Here is an 11,657-nt window from a genome sequence, read left to right on the forward strand (position 1 = left end):
AACCCCTTTACTAGAAGCTTCGCATTCTTGCTGGAGTGTGTCCACCTCAGACAAGTTGGAGACCGAACCCCGTACTGAGGCATTCACCTTGGTGGATTGAGACTCTTCAGCCTGTGCCGAGGTCCTCACCTTGGCTCCGGCAGACTCTTCACTAAAGTCAAAAAGGCTACCCGTGATAATACTAGATATACCAAGCTACTTAAAGGCAAACAGGAAATGGAGAACAAGAACAAAATGAACTCACCTAAGAACCAAAGTGGAGACTAGAAGCGACCACGACAATACAGGAGTAGGAGACACCAACCTAGAGATAGATGCACGACTTCAAAATTTGGATACGCGATGTGTGGTGAAGAAATGGGCCCCTCTATGCCCCTATTTATAGCCGTAGTGCCCAAGGTTCAATGGTTGAGATCTTGGGTGATCCAATGGCTCTCGTGGAAATCGGTTGCACGCCTACCGATATCGAAACCGGTTGAGCATGTGCTCTGGCGTTCATTGAGTTCATAAACCATGTGATGCCCGTGCGTCCCCGGTACGTGATCTGGTTAGCCCGATCGAGCCAAGCGAGTCAGTCCGGTCCAACCAAAGAACCGCTCTTCCAACCGACAAAGTTCAGGCCAATTCCACCTAGCCTTGCCGTGAAATCCTTACATCGGGTCAGGACCCCTGGCACGGGGAGTGGGGGGCAATTGATAAGGGGTGATTTGGCCCGACCTAATGAATAAAAGACACGTGGATGCGACCTTCCAACCAGGCTATGACTCACCACCTCGGTAGACTGGGCCACTTCGGGCACCTCAGTCACCTTGAGTAGAACCAGAGTTAGGGGACCTCGGTAACTTTATATGCCGAAGTGGGACACGGTGGATTCTAGAAGCTCACCTACGGTCCCCGAGCCTTCCGGGATTATACTACATAATTGTAGGACTTATTCTCATCCTGCTTGAATTGGATGGAAGCGATAAGCCTTATCAGTTAGCACGATGGCCACCATATGAAACGGAACAGACTCCTACCTCTCGCTCCAAAGATCCCGGAGAGACCCCTTCGGATTCACGACAGCTCAACTATATAAGGTCTTTGAATCCCCTAATACAAGGTACGCGCGATTATTTTCTCACTAGCTCTCTCATACTCAAGGTACGCGCGATTTTTCTTCTTGTAGTTCGAACCAGCTCGCTACGCGGCTAGCTTCCAAATAACCCTCCAGCTAGGAGCTCTTAGATCGTGCACCATCAACATTTATTTTGCATGAAACCATTGTTTTGGTTTCAACATGTATCAAATAAATAATAAAAAAAGAAACACTTTGATTTATGTGCATGAGGCGTTGCATGAAAATTTTCAATCATTATTGAAATGAAATACTTAGTTGGAGAATTATATGTTGAGGTGAAAGATAGCTTAAGAAAGGTAATAATTACAACCGTTTGTGACAACTAGGCGCTAATAGACACCACATCAACATAACAGTTAAAAAATGGCTAACCGTTTGGGAAGCTTTAAAAAATCACTTCCCGAAATGGTAGTGTAAGAGACCAAATTCACCTTTTGCTATTCTCGATGCATACAAAAGAGTGTAAGAGGAGAAATACTGAAGTGACACTAATATGTTAGCATTTATTAATGCCTACGATTCCAAACACCCTCTAAATTAATGTTTATATGAAAAACACCCATCTATAAACGTCCACGAATCAAACACATACTGACATATAGGTTCCGCTTACATTTATTGACGGTGCCACATAGGCACCCCATCAGCAAATACCTCATTAATTGCATTTGTGTATATCGAAGTTTGCACCTCTCTCATTTCAAGAAGCTTCATTTTGGAGCTTACTAAAATGGGTAGGTGTTTATTGGCATTTTGTTGATATGGTGCCTAATGGCACCTATGTGTCATAAACGCTCGTGGACGCGACCTGCCAGCTAAGCGACAGATCGGTGTATGGAGTTACGTCAGTAGAGCGGGGGACCTCGGTCACCCGGTCACTCCGAAGCTCGGAGTACCTCGGTACCCACTTGCGCCGAGGTGCCAAGTAACCGAACTCAAAAGCTCAATGGTCGTCTCTGAACTTCTCGGGATCACGCTGCATAATCGTAAACCTTATCCTCATCCCGCCCGCATCGGAGGGAAATGATAAACCTCATTAATTAGTGTGCTACTCTCCCAGTAACGCGGAACGGATACGTACCTCATGGGTCGTAAGTTCCGGGAATGTCTCGCGTGACCTACCGTAGTCTAGCTATATAAAGGCATCAACCTCCAAAACCCAGGTTGGCACGATTATTTATTCACTAGCATTTTAGCACTCAAGTATTCAGCTCGCAACCATAACACAATACTGACTTAAGCATCAGAGTGATCTCGCCGGGTTAGCCACTCCAGGTTCTTTGATCCTCTATCTTGCAGTTTGGTCCAACTCACCATACGACTAAGGTCTAGATCATCTTACAGCTAGAAGCTTCCAGATCGTGCACAATCACATCCTACTGTGTATTGGAAACATTTCTCCATAAATATTAAATACAAATATAGAAGATATTCCTGATGTACAATCAACACATACCGTAAGATCGGTATGAGGAGCAGATCCGAACTCCGTGGGAATTGGGATAACTGAGCGATCGGGTTTACCCATTACTACCACAGCTGTGACTAAATAGCCCAATGGTTTCATTATAGACCATCTTTCTTATTGTAAGCAAGTGGTGTGAGACTTGTTTGACGACTAATTAATCATGCAAACAATGCCTAATGATGCATATCGATTAAGTGGTTGTAAAATTTAGAATTGAAAATTGTTGAACACCAGTCAGCAGGTTGTGAGTTGTGACACTTGCCATTAGCTAGTTCTTCTTTTGCAAAATTGCCATTAGCTAGTTGATTTCTTTCTATAGTGCCAACTTTGCTTCATAAGTTCATATACTTTAGGGCAAAAAAAAAAAGAAAGTGCATCATATGCACGTAAAATGATGATGATGATATCTGTCCAAATTTTTTTAATATTTATTTTTACTAATTTTTTAATATTTCTATATAAAAATTATTTTATTTATCATATTTGTTCTGTTCAATATGATGCATATAAAATATTATAGATGTGCTTAAATTTCTTTTACAAAATTTATGTAATATTTTTGCAATTTTTTGTGTTCTATCTTTTTATAATTTATTATTTAATTATTCATTAAGGATTGACACAATTGACTTGAAAAGGAATCAGAATTTACTCCTAAAAAGCATAGTTCTCACACTGACCTCACAACACATTCCACCTAGACCTGTTAATGGGCTGGACTGCTTGGATTTTGCCAAAATTTTAATAGGTCTGGCCCAAAGCCTGAGCCCGAAACCGTATAAAGTCGAGCCCAAAGCCCTGCCTATAACAGGTCTAATCCTCCTGTGCATTCGGAACATGCTCCCATGAATAACAACATACAAGTATGGGAAATGTTCACAATATGTGACTTGGACATGCTGCGAGGTTGGTGTTAGGTGCTGATCCCATCTACTTGGAAAGGTTGAACTATTGACTTAACATCAAATAGGAAAATATTTTATTTTTGCATCAGTTTAAAATTGTGTATTTCATTTCTATCATCAATAAAAGCAATTCTTGTTTATTACACATTTTTCTTTAATATGATTAATGAAAAGTATTAGAGATGTTCTCAAACTTTTCTTCATTTTTTAATTTTTGTATCTATTACTATTTCACCATTTTTATTATTTAACTATGATATCATGGAATTGCTTACTCACCACCTACAAAAAATAATTTTATTATTTACTATTTCACCATTGAGATGGTTAAATTGCTTACTCACCACCTACAAAAAATAATTTTATTTTTGGGTCTGTTTTAAAAAACATGAATTTTATTGTTAAAAGTATTAGATATATATCTAATTAGTAGAATTTATTGGTGAGAAAAAATATATTAGATATAAGATTTAGTGTGAGAGAATGAGAATTTTGTTTTTCTTTTTTTGGCATTTGGTGTTACATGCACCCTACTAAATAATAACCCCCTCCCCCAAGTTGGTAGTTGCGGAAATCAAATCCATATCAGTGTTAGAGCGAACCAGCCAACATACTAACCGAGAGAATGAGAGTTAATGCCTTAAATAAAAGACTTAATGAGATGGAACTAAATAAGGTAAAAAGTAATAGTTCACATTACATTTTCTTCCCTATGGGTATTTTTAATAGAAAAAAAAAACAGAGCCATTTTAGTCAAGAAAAAAAGTTCTACCAACTCGTTCGTAATTATATATAATAGTAATATAGATTAAAAACTTGGAGGCGCAATAGCATTCAGTCATTCATCAAACATGATTGGAGTAATAAAAGCTGACCCAAAAAAGCTTAAAGCTAAACCTCTTCGGGCTTTGAGAGTACACAAGTAAAAGCTTATACAATACAAGCATATGCTAAAAGCTTTCTCTGAGACAAAATTTGAGGACTGTGGAGACGACGGAAGTTAATGTTAGAAAATAGAACAAAATCTATCGATAATTCAATATTTTATTATAGATGAGAATAAATTGAGCAAATGGCTTCTTCATGCCATAAAAAATACCTATTATATACAAGAGGTTGTCATCTGCCAGTATAAGTGACAAGGTTGTCAACACCGTGGAACGCAGGGGCTAGGGGATCCACCCCCTCCCCCTCCCCCACCAAAATTAAAAAGGTTCTGAAAACATCCTTTATATATGTTATAGATGATATGAGGTGCCTACCATCCAAACAGAGCGCCCCCACACACACACATACAGTGACACACACACATGAGCAATCCTTCTTCCACCTTGCTCAAATGTATTCTGTTGTAGTTCCACTGTTTCAATCTGAGGCTCTACCTCAGAATATAGGATTTGCGAGCTTGAAATTACGCTTTCCTAAGAATGGGCCTGTTAAAGCATCCATCCGAGAGCTAATAACACTAGCAATACGGAAACCTTGATTCAGCAGTTCTGCCCTTCTTTTGGAAAAGAATTTCCAGATATCCATTTGCATCTCATCATCCGATCTGCAAGAACAATAGCCTTCAACCAAGCTTGTTGGCAACACTCGTGAATATCACACAAACATTAAAAAAAATACTGGTCTTTGGAAGGAAAAATAAAATGCTCAGACTCCATTACACAACCATGCACACGAGGTAGTGTACTGATTTTGCTAACCTCTCAAGTTAGTAACAGTGCTGGAAAAAACTACCTCCAGGGTATTACAAATCGGACCATTAAGACAAATAGGGAATATTTAAATCCACCAACAAATGGACCCAAGAAAGGATCCATCTAGGTTCACATAAGTTCAGAACTGAATATAAATCCATTAGAAAAATGCAATGAAAAAACTGAGGTAATTCTTGTAGAGTCGTCTCTCTTAACACTAGTTGAAGGATTAGGTTGTTCAGATTTCCGACAAGGTAAATCTAATGTGGAAGTTGATCAAAAGATAATGAGTTTAAAAAGGACAAAGATGCAGAGGGACCTGACAAAAATATCCGCATTGATGCGTGCATATAAGCATAAGAAACAGTCAACCAATGGTAGTCAATATAGAAATGCCATTTTCTTTCCTTAAGTTTGGGATCAAAAGCACTAGAAAGTCTCGCCCAAGGAAGAATTGTATCCTGCACAATCCAAAGAAACTACAGAACATGCAAAGTAAGGAGTCTAAAAGCTATAGGTTCCCAGTCCAATGGTAAAATTGTGAACTCAGATTTTCTTTTCTTTTTGTCTTCTTATTTTAAAGATGTAATAATAGATTCAATATATAGAATTAGTTCACAGGCACCATAAAAAGGGTACATGTACCAACTATGGAAGATGTATTCATCCATATCCTGAAGTGGTTAAGATAAACTCTGGGTTAGGTTTTTGGAACTTCTTCAAGGGTCCACTGACAACAGTGTCACAAAAGCAATTTTCAGGTACCCCAGCTTGAGCTTTTCCCTTGGAGATTATAATGATCATCAATTTGACCACCATGGCCTTCAAAAGAACCTTGTAAAGCCATTTGTGGCCATCAAATCAAAACAAAATATGACAAATGATTACCCATGCTATTTGGAGAATAGTTGATTAATTTTCTCAAAAAGTTCCACCACATGTGCAAGTAAATGAAGTAAATCAAGCAATCAACGTTTTGGATTTTCTAACTCAAGTTAGGAAAAGGAAAATCTCTCAGGTGTCAAAACAAAATTTGAAAAAATTCTCCCAGAGAATATAAGGTAAACAAGATCACAATTTTCACGTATTAACTTCTCTACACTAGATGGAGGACAATCACATTGATTCATCTATAAGTTCTACATAGTGTTTTAAAAACAAGCATCTAGATGCATGGGGCATGAGGCTAAAGCTTCATGAATTACCTAAAAAATAAGCATAAGAGAAATGGTTTGTATAGGAAGAGAATATAAAGGAATGAATGATCACACATTTTCCTGAAAGTGCTTGTTTCAGGCATGAGCCACATACACTTTAAAATACTGGTTCAACATGCAAAATTTCATAATGGATCCAGTTCCCTAGATCTCCAGAAAACTGAAGATATAAGTGTTGTTCAATAATAGAAGTATCCTTAACTAGAACAACCTTAAAACCTAGAAATATCCCCAGGATAGAAGAGTAATCAAGTTACTATCTTTTCTGTTTTTTTTTTTTTTTTTGTAGGTATTATGGGGGATGTTGGGGTTTATATAGACTAGAAATTCAATGCTTATCCCTGTTTCATCTTGTTGTCCATTTATATAGACTAGAAACTCAATACTTAGCCCTGTTTCATCTTGTTGACTATCTTTTCTTTTTCTTTTCTTTTTTGTAGGTATTAGGGGGGATGTTGGGGTTTATATAGACTAGAAATTCAATACTTATCCCTGTTTCATCTTGTTGTCCATTTACATAAGGTCAAGGATATAAAGGGAAGCACAGTGCACAAGGCTCCCACCAATGTGGGGTCTGGGGAGTAACAGATATACGCAGCTTTACCCATGCACATACAGAGAGGCTGTTTTCAAGATTTGAACCCTGGTCACCCAGGTCAAAATGGAACAACCCAACTGTTGTGCCAAGGCCCAGCCTCTTTCTGCAAGGTTTTCCAAAGGATCAAGGACATGTTACCTCATAATCAAAGATGGCCATCCTCCATATCCTGCAGAAATGAGTTCTTTTGTGGTAGTATTACACTGTTCCTCTGTCTTCCTAGTTATAAAGATCAGGGACCACCCACTAGATTGGAGCTTCATTAACAATCTTAGATAACGTATGTGAGCCAGATGCCTCACCTCTCCAACACAATCATTCCTGTCATGCTGTCCAGATCTGTGTCAAAAAGACAGGAAATTAGCTATTTTATCAGCAATAATGATCAAAGAACTTTATCAATTAATACAAGAAGAAAATAGAAAATAGACATCCCATGCCTCTGTAAGTTGGATAGAAAGCCACCAAATCAAGGATGGACTTGCTTTTGCAGAGAGATGGAGTACAGTCTAGGGATGACAAGTGTTAGAACGCAGGCTCAAGTTTGAGAGTGGCAGCTTCATGTTAAACATGCCAGAGGTTAGGTCCATTTCCAGTGCAACCGTCCCAATACCATGGATTGTTTATACCAGCATTAGGTAAATGTCTTTTTATATGGAGTGAAGCCTAGAGCATTCCAGGCAAAAAAGGATCTCTCTAGATCAAGTTCCCACCCAAAATTTTCCACTGTCCTAATGGAAATGGAATCATACCTGATGCGTTTTCTCAAAATGTGGATGGATGGCATCTATAGCTTTCCAAGGCACCTTACAATCACTCTACTAGCTAAAGTAAATTCCCCAATTGTTCTCATAAAGTCAATATCTTCTCTTAATGATTAAATGCCAAACACTTTGATATTCATCAGGAAACTTCTAAAGTAACTTTCCTAACAAATAACAATTATGTATTTCTGTCACTCTCTAATGCCAGGCCATAATCTTCCTTCTTCCTATTAATAGTTATCTGGTTCACAAAATAATCATTTTAGGAATCCCCAAACTCCATGGAAGTTCTTAATTATTTTATCAATTATTTTGATGGATTTCATAGGAGAATGAGAGGCTATCAGAAAATAGATTGGAAGAGAATTTAGCTTTTAAAGCTGAATCTGATTTTTGGTTGGCAATGTTCTCACAGTAGTAGGACATTATGTAATGATTGACAGAATATGCAGATTATTGATCTAAACCATGCACCCAGCAGTAAAAATATTCCCTAAACAAAGTAAATGTGAATTCAAACATGGCATGAAGAGAAGGTCAGACTTGATACTGAAAATATGGAAACAACATAGAAGAATATTCTTCTCCAATTTGTTTGGACTATTTTATATTTCATAACCCCCAGAAAATATGATTTAAGCTTAGATCGATGCCATTTATGTTTTATTACTCACAACAGTAATCTTCAAAAGAAGGTGGAGAAAACAATGCTATCAACAGAATAAGTCAAGAGGGCTTAAAAAAATTACCTCAACAGCAATGGATGTGTATGATGAGGATTGGAGGGAAACATATCATCTATATCAATCAAGATAACATCCAAACCATCATCCTCTGGTGCCAAATTTCTAAAGTAGCTCTCAGCAACCAGCATGGTCAAGTTCAAATCTCTCAGATATTGACCTTCTCTGAAGTACCAAATGGCATATGTCTTACAAATGGTTGGAAACTCATCCAGTTCCAAGTTGTTAACCTCCACGTGTAGAGCAAAAGCTTTGCAATAATCAAAGTCATCAATTGTTTTCCTGAGCTCAATAACCCCAGCATTCCTATTTTCACAGGATTGTAACATGACAGCCAATGCTACCAGCACCGTTATAAATAAAACCCCAACTGTTACAAGTGCTGCAATGAAGATTATTGCAGCTAAAGATGTGAGATAGAAACCTGGCTCTATCAAATAACCACTGCTTCCCATTTCTGCACCCAAAAAGAAGAAAAGGTAAAGAAATAACTGCTGGGATATGCCATTCAATTGGTCTAATGCATTGGCAATTAGGTGACCATAAGACAAATGTATTTCCAAAAATTCTTGGTATCAGCCATTAGGTGTATTTTGCATGTCTACCGATGCATTGGCAATTGTACAGACATGCAAAGATATTGATATTCCATTCAGCTGATCCAATGGAATATTATATGCCAAATTGATACCACTTGTGATCTTAACTATCCAGGTTGGATCTTTTTCTGACCCATTCCTCGTGTTATTCATCACATCAAAAAATGCATCCAGTCAAATTGAATTCTGTATACAAGGTCATTGGATGGGACCGATTGACATATTGAATAGTAGATCTCATTCCCCTCCACAAGCACCATGTCAATCAATTTGCCAATGGCATCTGGTTTTAATGGTCAATAAACTAGGTACTTCAGAAGCTTCATCAATTAAAAAAAATAAAAATAAAAAATAAAAACGCATGCATTCAAAAGAAGCTGACAAATTATTAGGATTAACATACCAGAACGTTCTCTACTCAAAAGACTTGGAGTAGAGTTCCCACGCTCCATTTCATTTTCCAAAGAAGACATGGTTCAAGTAGTATATCTGAAGAAATATATCACTGAGATGGAGCCAGTAGAAAGTCTATGTGATCCTCTCACAGATGAATAGTCCAAACAAACAGAAAATCAGGTATATTTAATGCACCCCAAAATCAGACGACTGGTAATTAAGAATATGGGAAGTTAACAATGTCCAAGGTACAGAAAATATAGCTCAGATTCCTTGCCTGCCACATTAATAAAAATTGGAAGGCATGAGAAGCTCCAATTTCCATTGAAATCGATTAAGCAATTTCAGATGCCACTCGATAGGAGGCCATCTGGACAGGCCATTTCCATATTCATCCTTCAATAGTCACTTCCTTTTTGTAAAACTGGCAATTGATTGGGAAATTAGAACTCCACACCTGATGTAACTTGGAGGGGGATTCAACTCATTCCAAAGGGGCACCATTAATTGAATTATTCAAACCATTGAAAATTACATCGAAGGTAATTCAGGAAGAAGCTTACCTGAGAGCGAGACGAAATAAGATGTTGTGATCCCTGGACCGGGTTGAATGTGAAAGAGAATCAATCGATATAAAGAAGAGAAATTGAAATTCTGCCATCGATCGATCAAAAGCGCTCCCACTCTCTTTCTCTTTCTAATCTATCTTTCGTCTCCTCGTGCTCCGGCGGTAATCTGAAGTCCAGTCTGTTCATCAGTCATCACTGAGTTCACTTTTGCTACGACAGTCATACTCAACGCAGGGCTAAAATGGAAAATCATGGCCTTAGATGTAATTCAGTGGCCTGTGGCCCCACCAACACGTCATTTCATCTAATTAAAGGTGGGCCACGACAACACATCAAAGGTACGCCCTTGATCATATCCAACGGCTGAAAACCTCCACTGACATACCTCTCTCCATAACAATAACATACATAATGACGATTGCACATACCATACGAATTTAGGAAGAAGCTTCCGTGAGTTGCATAAATTCGTTGCTTATAAAGGCGAGTGGGGGATAAGTCACATCCGCAGTTAGTACTACAACACAAAACGACCTTCAGTGAGAAATTTTCAAACTGACCTTGAACTGTTAAGACTTTGACTTAAAGACCCTTAGTTTTGGTAGGAAGCTGACTTGCACACGTTTTCCACCAATATAGGAAACAAACTCGTTTTTCTGAAAGAAAGAAAGAAGAAGGATTTGTTTGGTATTTCCTTGTATCTTGTTGAGAAATTGGTTCTGAGATGGAAACGAGGAGAAAGAAAATAACCACCCAGTACATGTACATCCCAGAACAAATCATCTGCAACATCCTTAGTAGACTTCCTGCTGAATCGCTTCATAAGTTCAGGTATGTCTGCAACCAATGGTTCAACTTAATCAAGCATCCCCAGTTCATCAAAGAACACCTCCTTCACTCCAAGCCCTGTTTACTCATCCAGGACCGAATTGTCACCAAGAGATCACTGTTCGACACACAATTGATGTCTATTGAAGGAGCAAACATTAGGGTTCGAGACCTAAGCAGGTTCTTCACTGGTCAAATCTGGGCCAGTTGTAATGGTTTGCTACTGGTGCAAAAATTGGGTCGATTATACTCTTCTGCATATTACTAATCCTATCACTGGGCAATGGTTAGGGCTTCCTCCGTGTAATGGGTTCATTGCAAGCGGTTGCACTTTTGGGCTTGCATTTGTTCACTCCGCTGCAGTCTGCAGACTATAAGGTGGTATGCATATTTCGCCATTGGTATGGCATTAAGTGTCAGATTCTTAGTTTAAGAGGTTGCTTTAATGGCAGATGCAGTGATACATGGAGAGATTCGAATGGGCCTCTTTCCAGACTAACACCATCGACAATGGAGGTCTCAATACTGGTAAACAGTGGAATTTTGCATTGGAAGACAGACTCCCGAAGCCACATTCTCTCACTGGATTGCAGTAATGAAACATTCCAAAGAACTCCTCTCCCAAAATGTAAGATCATTAATGTTCGTCTCCTCGGTCGAGCAATGAAGATTGATCAAAATAGCAGTCAACTTGTTTTCTATGCTCCTCATGTTAATAGCAGCATCTTTTGGACAATTAAAAGAGCCTCC

The 11,657-nt window shown here is 38.5% G+C and overlaps 1 protein-coding gene across 13 annotated transcripts; it reads right to left on the reverse strand.

Moving 5' to 3' along the window:
• Nucleotides 1–4,521: 4,521 nt before the first annotated feature.
• On the reverse strand, nucleotides 4,522–10,466 carry LOC104611191 (uncharacterized protein At2g39920-like). 13 transcript variants are annotated; one of them, XM_088898955.1, is made up of 6 exons: nucleotides 10,074–10,466; nucleotides 9,788–9,934; nucleotides 9,518–9,603; nucleotides 8,522–8,972; nucleotides 7,147–7,347; nucleotides 4,522–5,045 (listed from the first exon to the last, which is right to left on the reverse strand). In XM_088898955.1, exons 3-6 carry the CDS (start codon nucleotides 9,585–9,587, stop codon nucleotides 4,877–4,879), a joined length of 891 nt encoding a protein of 296 aa, XP_088755081.1. In that variant the 5' UTR covers nucleotides 9,588–9,603; nucleotides 9,788–9,934; nucleotides 10,074–10,466; the 3' UTR covers nucleotides 4,522–4,876. The 13 variants fall into 13 exon arrangements, with proteins under 13 accessions (XP_088755081.1, XP_088755080.1, XP_088755079.1 ...); XM_088898954.1 differs by having other exon boundaries at nucleotides 9,518–9,619; XM_088898953.1 differs by having other exon boundaries at nucleotides 9,518–9,642; nucleotides 10,074–10,465.
• Nucleotides 10,467–11,657: the final 1,191 nt, after the last annotated feature.

The sequence above is a fragment of the Nelumbo nucifera genome, chromosome 2 (genome assembly GCF_055504915.1).
Source record: "Nelumbo nucifera cultivar China Antique chromosome 2, China Antique-T2T, whole genome shotgun sequence".
NCBI lineage: Eukaryota > Viridiplantae > Streptophyta > Magnoliopsida > Proteales > Nelumbonaceae > Nelumbo > Nelumbo nucifera.